This window comes from Thermochaetoides thermophila (assembly GCF_000221225.1).
Source record: "Thermochaetoides thermophila DSM 1495 unplaced genomic scaffold scf7180000011818, whole genome shotgun sequence".
Lineage (NCBI taxonomy): Eukaryota > Fungi > Ascomycota > Sordariomycetes > Sordariales > Chaetomiaceae > Thermochaetoides > Thermochaetoides thermophila.
This window is the reverse complement of record NW_006383034.1, coordinates 286848-301891: the sequence shown is the minus strand read 5'-3', so window position 1 is coordinate 301891 and position 15044 is coordinate 286848. Positions and strand designations below refer to the sequence as shown.

The following is a 15044-nucleotide window of genomic DNA, read 5'->3' as shown; positions in this document are numbered from 1 at the left end:
TGGAGTGAGTGGGTCCCAGGCCGCTGCTGGCGGATGGCGGCTGGCGGCTGGTGCTCCAAGCACCCTGGCCGCTCTCCTGGGCTGGACACACAGCGGGCCAGCCAGCGGACAGCGGATGGAGGAGGCCTTTCCTGGACACTCACTTGACCCCCTCAAAGCCTGGGCCAGGACTCCCATCAACCCATTCAACCACTTAATACATGAAGCACGCCCGTCTCTGAAAAGCTGCGTCACGCCGCCCAACCTTGGAGCGCCACGCTTCACTGAACTCTTGAGCGGCACATTCGGTCGAAACGGAGCCCTGCCGATCTTTCGGGCATCACCAGCACTTGCAGCTTTTCGTTTGCAGGCTCCGGGTTTGCAATCTGACGGTAGCAGCGGCAGTCCTCCAGCAGCGAGAACTCAAGTCCGCAGTGTGCCCGGCAGACAGTCGCCGTCGGTTCCCTTAGACGTCCTGGACGTGCACAAACTGCCATCCATCATCGATCCATCGAATCGACTAGACAATTTTGCTTCCAAGCGGTCCTCCGTCTTTTACGCTGCCATCTGGCTCCCCCTCTTCTCTTCTTACCCCCCCCCCCCAATTTCCATATCCGCCCGCCCGCTGTCTTCAGTCGCCAACCCACCGCTCCCGGTCACCTACCTTACCGACTCAACAACTTACCGCCGACCTGTCTTCGGTATCTCCAAGGGCTGCCTTACTCGGATTGACTGCAATCGTCACAGAACCATCATATCATTACCAACCAACTTTGCTCTGTTGTGCTGTCATTCAGCTGGCACCAAACCGCGACCGCCTATTTGTGCACCCTGTTGCCACAACTCCTCGGGTGCTTGGCGCTACGCGTCCCTTTGCTTACCTCTGCAGCCGTGAGACCCCTTCCGTTCGATTGCCATTGAGTGCCCCGGCCTATCGCCGCGAACAATCGGTTGAGCACCAGTGTTTCGCGTTCGTTAAGCCCAGCGATTTACACTGTAACACAGCGCCCAGCGACTGGTTTGCCGTAACAAGCATTCCACAGTCCGTGCTTGGGCCCGTTGCGACCTCCTTCACCTCCTCCTCCATCCGCCATGGCGAGCGCTCCTCCGGCCGGCGTCGATAGGGCTGAGTTGCCCATCCGCTCGCAATCCGTCCGCACTCCTCGGCGACCTCCTACATCCTCGCGACCCGAGCCCCTCCCGCGATCCGAATCATCCACAAGAGCCGAATCTTCACGTCCACACCGCCGCCCCAGTCAGAGATCCACGAGCACGGCCGCGCCGTCACCTCGGCACCCCCAGGAGTCAGACATGCCGCCGCCTGCTCCCCCTTCTTCGGCTACGCATACATACAATCAAGCCGACGATCCCGGTATTCAGCGCACCAGCAAGCATAGATACCGTACCGTCATTCCTGCTCCATCTGGAAACTATGCCTTCATCAAAACCATTGGCCAGGGAAGCATGGGCAAGGTCAAGCTTGCCAAGAAGGAGGGTACTGGCGAACTGGTAAGTTTCTGATCGCCTTCCCTTGGCTGTCTTATTGTCTCGATCTGGTTTCTAACGCGGTCATTTTTCTTCGCTGCAGGTTGCTTGCAAGATCATCGAGAGAGTCTCCCCTGACGATGGACGTACAAGCAAGGAGGAGCGGGAGAAGGCCGATGCTGCCAGGGAGGACCGCAATGCGCGCGAGGCGGCCATTGTGAGCTTGCTGCATCACCAGTACATTTGTGCGTTGCGCGATAACCTGCGCACAAGATGGCACTGGTATATGCTCTTTGAATATGTCAACGGCGGGCAAATGCTGGACTACATCATCTCGCACGGGAAGCTTAAGGAGAAACAGGCCCGCAAGTTTGCCCGGCAGATTGCCAGCGCCGTTGACTACTGCCACCGCAACAGCATTGTTCACCGTGACCTCAAGATCGAAAACATCCTCATCAGCAAGACCGGGGATATCAAGATCATCGACTTTGGCCTGAGCAATCTGTTCTCGCCGGACGAGAACAGGAAGCTGAAGACGTATTGTGGTAGTCTCTATTTTGCTGCTCCTGAGCTGCTCCAGGCAAGGCCGTACACAGGGCCTGAAGTTGATATTTGGAGCTTTGGCGTCGTCTTGTTCGTCTTGGTCTGCGGTAAAGTTCCGTTTGATGATCAGTACATGCCGGCGCTTCACCAGAAGATCAAGAAGGGCCATGTCGACTATCCCAATTGGCTGTCGAGCGGTAAGTTTCCTGTCGGACTAGGACTCTGGAACTTCCCCCCCTTCCCCCCTTCCCCCACTAACTTTGTGTGCACAGAGTGCAAGCATCTGATCTCCCGAATGCTGGTGACGGACCCGAAGCAACGCGCGACCATGCATGAGGTCATGAATCATCCGTGGATGGTTAAAGGCTACAACGGCCCACCCGAGAACTACATGCCTTACCGCGAGCCTCTGAAGCTCCCTCTTGACGATGAAGTCATCAGACACATGACTGGCTTTAAGTTTGGCCCTCCAGAGCAAATTCGCGAGCAGTTGACCAACTTAATCCTGTCGCCGAAGTATCAGGCAGCCGCTCGTCGCTGGGAGAAGGAGAGAGAGCAGGCACAGTCCGTGACTAAGGATGCAGAGAAGCGCCGTGGCTTCGGCTTCGATTTTTACAAGAGGAGAAATTCCATCACCAGCAAGGAGACTCTGACAACCACAAGCTCAGAGGGTCTTGCTCTTGGAGAGGATATCCTCAACGCCTATGACCCCTTGATCTCCATTTATTACCTCGTGAAGGAGAAACTGGAACGCGAACGGCAGGCCCAGGCCCAGCAGCTATCGGCGCCTCCTGCTGTGCAGCAGGTTCCAGCATCTCCGCACCAAAGCCATGCTCATGTCCCTCCATCTCCTGTCGTGCGGCCCAAGGAGAAGCACTCCATGGCCGAGATTGCTCCTCCGCAGCCAGCACACACTGAAGGCAGTGATGGCAGGACGCGGCACCGGGCAAGGTCTCATAGTGAGGACCAAGTCCGGGAGGCAGTCAACAACAGCCTTCTCACACCGGAAATGATCCCGCAGACTAAGAAGACGAGTGGTGGCGGTGGCAATGGTCCCGTGTCACTCCTTCGCAGGCTCAGCACTCGCGATAGGAGGCGAGAACCCGGCAACCCGGAGGGCCGGTCGGGCACCCTCATTCAAAAGTCTGTTTCGATGCGTGCCAAGTCCCTTGGTCATGCGCGTAGGGAAAGTATCCAGGCGCGTCGGGCTCGCAGGGAGGCCGAGGCACGCGAGCAACAGGCGCAAAATCCCCAGTCACCCATGCATCAGCCGCCCTCTGTCCGCGAGGAGACGGATGCCGAGCTGGTCAATGCTGGTGTTGACGCCGGCGAGACGAGCGGTGGCTCGCACGACCGGCTGGGCAGCTCTTCGGAAGACCCGGACTTGGTCAGGCCGGTCTATCTCAAGGGCATCTTCAGCGTGTCGACCACGTCGACCAAGCCGCTGCCGCAGATCCGCGCTGACATCAAGCGCGTGCTTAGGATGCTTGCCGTCGAGTTCACCGAGATTAGGGGCGGCTTCAGCTGCACTTACCGGCCAAGCGTCATCGTGCCCGGCGACCGGGACGTTGGCGAGCGGCGGAACTCATTCCAGTTCTCGTCGCAGCATGACGCGTCGAGGGATCGGGAACGGGTCGCTGACGGTGAGATCAAGTTTGAAATCGTCATTGTCAAGGTGCCCATTGTCAGCTTGCATGGCGTGCAGTTTAAGCGGGTTGGCGGTGATACGTGGCAGTACAAGACGATGGCAGGGCAGATCGTGAAGGAACTGAGGCTGTGAAGGGTGAATGAAGGATGATGACGAATGGTTGGGTTGGATAAGCGCCATGCTGTTTCATGCTGTTGGTGTTTCACGAACTGGAACAAAGGCCCTGGGACATAAGAGAGCGTACAGAGGGCAAAATGCACTGTTGCGCTGGTCTGTGTTGGGTTTCTTTTTTTTTTTGTTGTTGTTGTTGTTGTTGTTGTTGTTGTTGTTGTTGTGTGTGTGTGTGTGTGTGGGTGGGTGGGTGTAGGTGTGTGGGTGTATGTGTGTGTTCTCACGGTGTATGGTCTGATCATGTGTTTTGGTAGATGATTGGGTTGGTAAGGTGACGCGATGGGGGGGATGGATGTGTATGGATGAATGATTGGGTGAAAGGACGACGTCTTGCTTTCGTTCATCATCAAAAGAAAGAAAGGGGGACAAGATGGGGGCACAGGGACACGGGGAAATCGGGGAATTGGGGACATGACCTTGGTCGCTGTTGTTTTATCCGTATATGTCCGAGTCTTGCGATGCCGCGATGCTGCTGCGATGCTGGCGGGTTTGCCTTTTTCTCGATTCATTCTCTCGTGGATGCATTTTACTTAGTACTTTAATACACTGCGCCTTGCGATGCCTAATGATGCCTCGTGCACAGTTTCATTCTCGAGCATTCCGGGCTTCCCGCATCCATGGATGTGGATGCCATGCATTCTACGCATTGCTGCTAGGGGACTTCCACTGCACCATTGCGTCACTGGCGTCCATCATTGGCTTAGTGTACGGATGTCACCGCATTGCGCCTGATACTCTAATCCCGCAACCAAGACCGAACCCAAGCCCAAGCGTTTCCATTGTCCGCTGCTCAACCAATTGGATCCAATACAGCTAGCCCGCCGAGTCCGCTCATTTTCTTGCTTCATTATTTTAGCTTGATCCGCTACTCTTGGCCCCAAGGCCCAAAGGCCCCCCCCCCCAAAAAAATCAGGGCCGAGGGGCCATTGCCCCCTAGGCGCCACAAGCTCGCGCTGTGACTCCAACTGATTGGTTTTTTTTTTCGTATTCTAGCGGTTGCTGCGGTCAGCTCGCACACATCAAAGCAGCAAACCTGGCACCCGCTGAGATCCCTACCTGGCCGACCGCCCGACCGACCGATCCAGCAAGGTAGAAACCTGCTTTCCTGGTCCCCAACGGCTGCGACAGGCCGGCACTTTCTTTCCTAAGATTCGGCCTCTAGAACTCCCGATTGACGGACTCAGTGCCCGATTTCGTCGCCGTTTTCCCCGATCATGATGATCGGCTGCCTCAAATTTGCGAGCGCGCCATCATCTGCAGTATCCCGACATCAAACGCCCAGTCGGACTTCATCTCCGGACGACCATCCAGTCTCATGAGCCTCACTTCTGCCTTCGTCGGCAACCTCATGAGGGCTCTCACCACTGTCTCAGGCCTGGCGCTCTGGGTGTCCGCCGTCGCTGCTGCTCAAACAACAACAGCATGCGAAACCGTCTTGACGCCATCCTACACATCGCCCGTTGTGGCGCCGGGCTGGAAAGCCGCACTTGTCGCGAAGGGCTTGACGAAACCCCGGGGCATCATTTTTGACAGAAAAGGCAGGCTTTTGGTCGTGCAGCAGGGCGTCGGCGTCACGCGCCTCGACTTGGTCGACCACGGAGACACCTGCATCTGGATGTCGACGAGCGAGACCATCCTCTCCGACAGCCAAGGGGTAAGTTATAGCCAAAGCCGTTTCCTAAGTTTTTCTTTCACCGCTTCTGTCTGTGTCTCTGTCGTAGTTTCTTTCTTTCTTTTTTCTTTTTTTTTTTCCCAAAGATTACATTAACTCACACACACGCCCCCCCCCCTTTTCTTCCGGCGGCGCTCTCTTTCTCCAGCAAGACCAATTCGGCTACAACCATGGTATCGAGATCTCGGCCGACGGGCGCATGTTACTCGTCTCGACCAGCGAAGCTGTGCACGCATGGTTATACGACTCAGAGCGCGGCCGCATCACCAAGGACAGCATGCGCGTCCTCATTCGCAATATGACCAGCGCGGGACACGTCACGCGCAGTTTGCTTCTCACTCGCAATCAGCCACCGCCCAGCAACCCAGGAGATGATGGTGAGGAAATGCCGCCCCGTACATACTTGCTCGTCTCGCGCGGCAGCTCCGCAAACGTCGACACTCTCGCCGGAGACGCGACCTCGGGCATCTCGCAGATCCGCGCTTTTGACGTGGCTGAGCTGTATCAGGCCACGACGCCTGTCGACTATGCGTCCGGAGGCAGGTTGGTTGGTTGGGGCCTGCGCAACTCGGTCGGTATGGGCGAGCACCCTGCTACAGGATCCATCTGGAGCGTGGAGAACAGCGCCGACGACATGGCACGGGCTGGGCAGGACGTCCATCAAGACAATCCTGGCGAGGAGCTCAACTACCACGGGACGGTTGAGAGCATTTTCTCGGAAAAAGCCGACGAGGCATTGGAGTCGAAAAATCGGAACTATGGCTATCCATTCTGCTACGCGCTGTGGAACACGACCGACTTCCCGGAACTGGGCGAGTTGAAGGTCGGTGATCAGTTCATGTCCAACCCGGACAGCAAAACGGGCGATCAGAAGTGCGCGGATGAGTTTATTTCTCCCCGGTTGACCTTCCAGGCTCATATGGCCCCTCTGGATATTAAGTTCGATCCCAAGAATAACGGATCGCGGGTTTTCATCTCCTTCCGTAAGTGTTTCTCTTGCCGTCACTATCTTCCGTCCCTGCTCTGGACGGCAAAGTATCCCTTTCGGATGACAACTAACACCCTCGACAGACGGTAGCTGGAACCGCGATGTCCCGGTTGGGTACAAGCTTTCCTACGTCAACTTCTCAGCCAAAACGGGCCAGCCCATCCCGGCAGCCGACAGCGTCGATAGCCTCGTGGACATTATGACAGCCGCCGATGTTACCAAGTGTGGTCTGACCAGATGTTTCCGACCCGTGGGATTGGCGTTTGACAGCACTGGTGAAAGATTATTCGTTTCGAGCGACGATACAGGCGAGATCTGGGTTATCATGGAAGATAAGTCGGAGAATGGACAGAGCGGGAAAGGAGGAGATGGGTTTTTAGGCACAGGTGGGGGCCCTAACAGCAGTGCAGGGAGGGAATATGTGGGTAGATTGGCGTTGGCATTTGCTCTTACTGCCGGAAGCATTTTAATATGGACGGGGGTGGCCGTTGTATGATGAGGAACTTGAAGCATTCACGGCATCCATTTCATTATAGAGGGCGAAAGGGGTTCTTTTAAGTCTGTTTCTTTTGTAGCATGCTTGTTCTGTACACACCACAGAGACACACACGGTAGAGACCAAATGGGATATGTATTAGATAAGACTGTAACCCTTAACAGCAACTCAGGCCCCACCATGATCATTGCGCTCCATCACTCCTCGATCGTCTTGACGCACTCCCACTCGCCCTTGAGATTCTCCTTCCAGAGAGTGACCTTGTTGTCGCTCCCGCTGACAGCCAGCACGTTGCCGCTGAGCGACCAGCTGACACGCCAGAGGGCTGAGTCGAAGTGGAGGACCTTGCAATTCCAAGCCAGAGGGTTGGCCGGGTCGCTGGTCCAAATGCGAACCGTGCCGTCCTGCGAGGCGCTCGCAATGTAACTCTTCTGCAGCACCGTCGGGCTCCAAGCAACATCACGCACCCAGTCAGTGTGGCCAGTCAGCGGCTCGCGCTCCATCTTGTAGGTGTTGGTAGCCGGGTCGTAGGCCCAGATCTTGAGAGTGTTGTCGGAGCCGCCCGTCACGAACCGGCGGTTGCCTGTCGCCTTGGGGCCCGGCTTGCTGCTGACGATGCTGCCCGGGCTGGTGGCGGGCGCCCACGAGACCGAATTAACGCCCAGGCCGTGGGCAGGGAAGATGACGTAGTCCCAAGTGCTGTTGTCCTTGAACTCGAGCACGCTAACACTGCCGTCGGACGAAGCGCAGGCCAGCAGGCAACCGGCCTCGTGGGGAGCCCACGACACCACATTGACACTAGCCTTGTGCAGGGCGAAGTCATAGATGCGCGACCACGCGCCATTCAACTCGCGCCAGATGAATACCTTGCCATCGTAGCCGGCGCTCGCCAGGATGTTGCCATACTTGGGATGCGCCCACGATACGCACCAAACTGCCCCATCGTGCCTAAATTACGCAGTAACGCAGTCTTGTCTCAGCATTGAGCCCCAAGTCTTATGTGGCTATTGTGGGGGATTGGGCGGGATGGAAAACGGAAGCGTCGCATACCCCTTCAGCGTCTCGGTAAGCCGTTGCGAGTCGCCGTCGATCTCGAAGATCTTGATGGTCCGGTCGGACGAACAAGTTGCTAACCTCCGGCCGTAGTAATCGAGGACTGCATCATGCTAGAGAGGGGTCAGCCAGAGAACAATCGATCTGTTTGGTATATAGAGGGCATCCCATACAATCATGTCATCATGGCCCGAGTTGGTAATGACCTGCGCTCCGGAGGCCTGTTGCGACATCACTGTCAGTAATCAGCTATGGGCTAAGGGCGGGCCGCGAAGGTCTGTAGAGTCGCCGAGCTGGCCGCATGGCGACAGGCGACATGCGGGCAGCCCAGCAGACAATAGAGCAGCCTAGGACCGAAACCGGGCAGGTAGTTTGGGTGGTTTTACGCACCATTATTGCGAATTTAAGAAAGAAGGAGGACTGCGGGACTGCTTTGGGAAGGAGAGCGCGGATGCAATTTGAACAATGTAAAGCGCAGGTTTAACTATTGTTGAGTTCCTTCAATAGGAAAGTTGGGATCTTGAAAGCTGTTGTCAATGGCGGTGCACCGCGATAGGTCGCTGCCGTGCCAGGGGGGGTGCGTGTGTGTAGTGGCGACCCCTGCCAGTACTTGGGCGTCCAGCTGGCCTGAAGCCCAAGGTGAGCCCCCGTGCACACCTAGCTGACCAAGGCCACACCGAGAACGCGAGGAGAGCCCCGCACAATGCTGTCATCTCCCAAAAAAATTACACTCTCTGGGCCTCTCCTACTGTCGTCCTGGCCCCGCAGTCACGGGCTTGCTACGGCTGTTGCAGCAGTCGTCGGCCGGCGCAAGACCCACCATAGGACACGACCATCACCACCGTCATCATCTCATCCCCGCGGCAGAGCTTGCACCCGCACCACTCCCACTCCTGCTCCCACACACCCATGAACCAGACAAAGCCAAATGCGAATGGCCTGAATAGTATCACCTTTTCTATTGTTCCCTCTATAAATAATGCCTCTTGAGTTCGACGCCCCTGTCCTCTTCCTTCCACACAACCGACCAGTATAGAATCCTCCAGCTCGGTTCGCCCTGGAGGACCTCGGCTTTTCCACCACGCCCGCATTTTCCATAATTCCGCGCAACAAGCGATTCTCGAACACTATCCTACCTCTCAACCTCGCTCTCTCGTTGCGATCATCGCCATCGGCAAGCTCCCGCACCTGCTAGACCACTCAGTATCCGTCGCATCTTCCCGCTCTCCAGCTTTCACCCGAGCTCATCGCCAAAGACTCATCAAGATGGCAGACAGCATGTGTGGCCCGTCCAACGGCGCAAAGAACCTTCTGGCACACGTCGATCGCGATCGCACGCTTCATCAAGACCGTCTCGTCAATGGCGCCCAGGCTGGTCCTGGCTCTGTAAGTCGCGCTTCGCATACTCACCCGTCCGCTCGCTCGCCCGACCTCGTCCGGTCTGGAGGCCATGGATTGCTGACTCTTCTTCTGCTGTTTGTTTTCCAGACTTTCCGTTCGCAGGGCCCCATCTCCCATGGCTCTGACGCGGCCTTTGCCAACTTCCAGCAGGGGATCGCTCCCATGGAGCCCGCTATGCTTCCCGCCATGGATATGAATGCGCTTCATCACACGGCTTCTGTTCGGCCTGTCGGTCCTGCTGGCATCGCTCACCATGGTCCCAGCACCCCCGCTGCCCGGCTTTCTCAGCCCGCTACCGGCGGCGCTTCGCACCAGGACTGGGTCGGCCAGTTCCACAATATGAACCTCTCTGCTCCCACCGTTGCAGGCCCGAGCACTGCTATGCCGGCCCCTGCTACCGCAGCTCCCCTTGCCCAGACTATGGCTATGCCTCCTACCATGGCTACGCCTTTCGGCATGCCTATGTTCTCTCCTGCCCCCGATTTCGCTTTCCAACAGCAGGCTCCGGCTGTCCAGGATCCGATTGAGGCAGCACTTATGAACGACGATGCTTTCGCCCGCGCCTTCGAGGAGTATGAGCAAGTTGCCAAGGAGGACGACGAGCTCGCCAAGGCCCTGGCCGAGGAGAAACAGAAGATTGCTAATGCCGAGTTTATCGAGGCCCAGGACCAGTGGATGGCCGAGCATGGTCCCCGCGCCGAGCAGGCTCGCAGCGGCGCCAAGACAGGCCCCCCTACCGCCGACGAGATGGAGGTCATCGATCACAACCTGGAGGAGCTGGCTCGCGAGCAGGAAGAGAAGCGCCGCAACGACGAGGAGTTGGCTCGCGCCGCCAACGAGATCGTGGCGTCTGTCGCCGGTAACCAATCCGAGAAGTTCAAGAAGTCCAAGTTCTTCGAGCTCATGCGCCGCATTGCCGCCCACGAAGTTGTTGTCCAGGGCGACAACTTTGTCGAGACCGCTACTGGCGAGACTGTCAACAACGAGTACCCTTACGAGGAGAACGAACCCGAGGAGTACCGCGAGGGTACCAGCGGCGCCAACGGTGCGGCTCGTCCTCAGGCTTGATCGGTTCTTACTACTTGAAAGGCGGTTCGATGTCTGGCACTTTTTTTCCAATTCTGCTTGTACAATTGCTTCATCCGAATTGTTTTTTTTTAACTTTGCTCTCGCATGTACCCTCCACCCTTTCGTCTCATGTTCACTGAGGACCGAAAAAAAAAAGCAGTTGTTGTGCCCTCTTAACAAATCGCGCCTCTTATTGGCTCTTCCCTTGTTGTCTATACTAAAATAGCCTGGGACTTGTTGACCAAGGTGTTAGTGCAGCAGCAGGTTTTGGTTGGGGCATCGCATTCTAAGTTTGCCGACGGGATCATGAGACCTTTAAAGGGATGTATAAAAGAGGGCCTAAATCATACAAGTCTTTGTGTACTTAGCGCATACCCTTGGGTTGGCTGCGGCGTTTCTGGGGTGGGGGATGGAAAGTACCGCGGGCCGGGTCTTTACTCTATCTTGTTTTCTTTCCCACGCTTTATTTTTTTTTTTTTTTACTTACCCCCCTACTTCGCTGACTTTCTCTGACCGACGATGACCGCCCTCTTCTTTTTCACCTATCCCCGCTCCGATTTCCTTTTTTTTTTTGAGCATGACATGTTGGGCAAATTGCATGGGCATTGGCATGGTTATGGCATTTGGCATGGGCATGACGGTTGCACCGCGCTCTTTGTTGGCTGTTTTGCTCTGGGACGGTTGAATGGGCTTGGATGGCTGAGTCTGCAGTATGGTCAGGAGAATATCACGGCATTGGGGGCAGCTTAAGTATAGTTATTTAAATGGGATTACATTGAAAAAGCCTGCTACAGCAGCGTTTCGTCCTGTCAGTGATCTGTCGTAGTCAGCCCTATGGTGTTGGGTTTGGACTATCATCACGCTCGCCAGGGGAACCAGGAAGTCTTATGCATCAGTTGAAGCCTCGGGTATGCACTATTGCGTAACTTTCCTTCAACTAGCTGTCGGCTTCTGTAAAACAACCCCTGAACTCACAACCGATGAGGCATTGATGATAGCATCTTACTCATTCGGACAGTCCGAGATACAATTTCCGGCAATGGAAAAGACAGTGTTACGGTCTCGACATATTTTTTCACGACATAACAACTTGAATCTCCGTGCAGGACGAACAACAATGGAAAAAACAAGAGTCGCAGGCGCAGACTGTTGGGCGATGAGACGTACGATTGAGGGTCTTCAACGGCAATATTTCAGGACTCCGCTTAGCCACCATGCGACTCCTATCTTCTCAAGGGCATCACAACCGGTGATTTCGCGAAAACATGCCTTTTCGACTGCTAGCACAGTCTCACCCTCATCGCCTTCAGTCCTCGGCAGCGACCTAGCACCACGGCTTCGCGGCCAGCAGTTTCGCATCCCAGATTTATGGCCCCTGTTTGAAACCTGGAAGAGAGGTGTCAACCGGGAATACATGCGGGTCAAAATTGTGGTGGATGCCCAGCTTGAGGGGTTGATCGTGGGCAATGAGAAGGCATTAGCTGAGGCCAAAAGGGCAGAGCCGGGGTTATGTGCTGCTGCGTATGGGGGCCCCTTTCCAAGTGCAATACACGCCGAGACTGACTTATTAATAGATGGTTCCCTGATGTCACATATGATGCGCTAGAAACAGCAGCTTTGTACTCTATCTGGCTCATCTTATGGGATGATGCCATCGATCGGCTCGGACCTGCCGCTGGTGATGCTGACAATGTTGCGCTGGCGGCAGAAGAGTATTGCTGGGCATCGCTGCGGTTTGTGAGACATCACTTATGGCTTGATGAAGGTGATCATGGAATAGAAGAGCCGGCAGCGCCGACAAAGATATGTGACAGCTTCAGAGACGTCGCGGTCCGGCTTCGTCGGTATGTTGAGGATGTGAAGGAGAGAAGGAGGCTATTCGAGCATTTAGCGGAGTTTATGGAAGGTGTCATGGCAGAGTATAGGTGCAAGATGTCTGGGCAGGCGCAGAGCTTGGATGAATTCTACTCGGTGAGATTGAAAACGGTATCGGTAAAGCCGCTGTTGGAGCTCAGCAGGTGAGCAACTTTTTCGATTTCTATGCAGCGACGAAAGGCTGACAGTTATAGGCTTCTCAACCGGATATCTGTACCACAGGATGTTCTGGAGTCGAGTGAATTGGACAACATGGCCTTGGACGTGGCCAAGATAGGCATGATGTGAGTGCTCTTGATCCATCATCAGGTCTTAAAGAGTCCCAAACTAAACAAGCATCGCTCAGTGTGAACGACCTCTTCTCCCTCAAGAAGGAACTCGTAAGTCTCGTCAGCGTATCGCCGTCGGATTGGGCTCAACTGACCCTCTACCTCCCTCCAATGATAGAAAGATGAAACTGTCACAAACATGGTGACGGCCACAATGAGTGCCCACAACTTGGACCTTCGAGGAGCTGTGGCTCATGCCATCCGAGAGATGCAAAAGTGCATCCAGCGTTTTGACGCGAATAGCGCCGCCCTTCAGAGAAAGGCCGTCCAAGACCATGGAGAAGCCATCGAGGGAGAGTTGAAGAGACTCATCCAGGCTTATCAAGCCATCGTTACCGGGACTCTTCACTTTTCATACAACAGCCCTCGATATCGGCTGCCCAAACAAAGAAAAGACGATGGATCATTGGTTGTTGAGCTGTAGTTGGACAACCACATCATTGATAATGAAGACCATCTACAAAGTTCGCTTCCCTCAGTATGGCATCGGCGTTATGTCCGAGTCGTACCGTTACCGCTCGGACCCGATCTGCCCCGTAGTGCCGATGCGGGGCCGGCTTTGCTCCTGTTTCCGGGCCGGGGGGGGGGGGAGGGAGGAAGGAAAGGAGGGATGTTTCACGGAGAAAATCCATGCCCACCGTCACTCCGTATGCATCTCGTGAGCCACCCGAGTGTCGACGAGCCCCTGTTCCATCGCAGATGACTGTGCCACATGCAAGCACACACCGAATGGTCAATAACGATGCAGTGGTGCACGGTGAGACGATCCTCAATACTGGCTCGAATCACGTCATTGCCCACTCCAACGCGGGGCCGGCGCCCTCATCCAATTGCCAACCCCACCACCAGCAGCCCGGTCAGCGCAGCTGTGGACCTCGAGTTTGCTGATAAACACCGAGTTTCTCTGGGACATGGTAGGTAATTGCTCCCAGGAGAATGCTCTTATAAAGGTAGAGAAAAAGAAACAAACAAAACTTGTAGCGAACTTGAAGTGCAATATTCTGCCAGTTTTGCTCAAGATCTGAACACTGTTTTTGTCGCCTTTCCTTTCTCCCTATGTCACTTCAGTCGCTCGAGTTCAACTGGCCGTCTCCCCTAGCCGGATATGAGTCGGCCCCGCCGCTCCCCGACGAGAAGAATGAGGACGGCAAGAGCCTCAAAAACCCACAAACCGGCGCGTTGAGCCCGGCTTATGAAAGATTCATCGATCCCCTGGACAACGGCCGCCGGGGCGGATTGTAAGCAGAGTCGGGGGCTTAACGGCCCCCTCTCACTCTCACCCTTCACCCAGACTCCAACAGCTAACTCCAGATGAGCGACGTGCACGTCTATTACTTTCAAAACAACCCCGAACAGACCAAGTACGCCCGTGAACTCTGGGAACGCATCCGTCGCGAGTTTCCCGAGCTGCGCATCTACACCTTCTGGGACCGGCCCATCGGCCCCCATCCCGTCGCCATGTTCGAAGTGAACTTGTTCACTCCCGCCCAGTTCGGCGCCTTCATCCCTTGGTTGGCCATTTGGCGTGGGCCACTGTCTGTCCTAGTTCATCCCAACACAACTGAAGAAGATATCTCGATTGCGGAGCGCGAGCTCAAAAACCATACTAGCCGCGCCATTTGGATGGGCGAACGTCTACCGCTGGATGTCGCGAGATTTAGGATGTTTGCTCAGGCTCAGGCGCACCAACAGGCACAGAGTGCGGCCTCGAATGTGCAAGCCAGTGGTTGATGGATGGGCCAAAAGCGTTGTGAAATATAGGTTCAGGAGTTTGGCGGTCTTGCTTACTTCATGTTTGAGGGGACCTTCGGGTTCAACCGATACTTGCAGTATGCATACTATTTACACTTTTTGTGATACACATTCAAGACCCGAACAACACCTGGTACTTTTATCAGCCGTCTCACGTTCTGTCCAAGACCGAAGACATGGGACGACGCAGCCTGCCAACTTCTGCGGAGCCCTTGACCAATCAAATGGCGATTTTGTCTTCCCTCTGCGCCGAACGTTTTGGGGCGATGGCATTTGCTAAATTGAGGGTTGTCATGGTCTCAGGAACCAAGACCCAGGGCGTTGCTCTTTGACGCAAGGACAATCTCAACTTAGAACTATCTCAATAAACAAGCTGAAGTCTCGAAATAAATACATCCTTCAGCGCTTGCCTAATGACACCCTGCGAACCACCTTCCTGGTAACCGAAAACACACCGTTGCACAAGCTTCCCGCCCAAAGTTTCATCCATGGTTTGGCAGCTTTGGCATGCGATCAGACGCCCCTCAAGAACCCCTGCTTGATAGAGTGTCGCAGGAACAAGCTTATGTATTTTATCCAGCGCG

The 15044-nt window shown here is 55.3% G+C and overlaps 5 protein-coding genes across 5 annotated transcripts; 4 read left to right on the top strand and 1 right to left on the bottom strand.

Annotated features, from left to right (window-relative positions):
* Positions 1–1071: 1071 nt before the first annotated feature.
* On the top strand, positions 1072–3787 carry CTHT_0041130 (uncharacterized protein; the record flags this gene model as incomplete). Its single annotated transcript, XM_006694456.1, has 3 exons — positions 1072–1488; positions 1568–2204; positions 2280–3787. The coding sequence occupies 3 exons, from the start codon at positions 1072–1074 to the stop codon at positions 3785–3787; spliced, it is 2562 nt and encodes an 853-aa protein (XP_006694519.1).
* A 1354-nt stretch (positions 3788–5141) lies between these two features.
* CTHT_0041120 (uncharacterized protein) lies at positions 5142–7166 on the top strand (the record flags this gene model as incomplete). The annotated part of the gene is made up of 4 exons (XM_006694455.1): positions 5142–5480; positions 5647–6481; positions 6570–6907; positions 7155–7166. The coding sequence occupies 4 exons, from the start codon at positions 5142–5144 to the stop codon at positions 7164–7166; spliced, it is 1524 nt and encodes a 507-aa protein (XP_006694518.1).
* A 13-nt stretch (positions 7167–7179) lies between these two features.
* CTHT_0041110 (uncharacterized protein) lies at positions 7180–8428 on the bottom strand (the record flags this gene model as incomplete). The annotated part of the gene is made up of 4 exons (XM_006694454.1): positions 7180–7930; positions 8033–8148; positions 8209–8256; positions 8345–8428. 4 exons carry the CDS (start codon positions 8426–8428, stop codon positions 7180–7182), a joined length of 999 nt encoding a protein of 332 aa, XP_006694517.1.
* Positions 8429–9301: 873 nt separating this feature from the next.
* CTHT_0041100 (uncharacterized protein) lies at positions 9302–10504 on the top strand (the record flags this gene model as incomplete). The annotated part of the gene is made up of 1 exon (XM_006694453.1): positions 9302–10504. The coding sequence occupies one exon, from the start codon at positions 9302–9304 to the stop codon at positions 10502–10504; it is 1203 nt and encodes a 400-aa protein (XP_006694516.1).
* Positions 10505–11621: 1117 nt separating this feature from the next.
* On the top strand, positions 11622–14439 carry CTHT_0041090 (uncharacterized protein; the record flags this gene model as incomplete). Its single annotated transcript, XM_006694452.1, has 8 exons — positions 11622–11667; positions 11815–12025; positions 12079–12522; positions 12574–12663; positions 12726–12759; positions 12827–13039; positions 13777–13946; positions 14025–14439. The coding sequence occupies 8 exons, from the start codon at positions 11622–11624 to the stop codon at positions 14437–14439; spliced, it is 1623 nt and encodes a 540-aa protein (XP_006694515.1).
* Between the last annotated feature and the right edge of the window lie 605 nt (positions 14440–15044).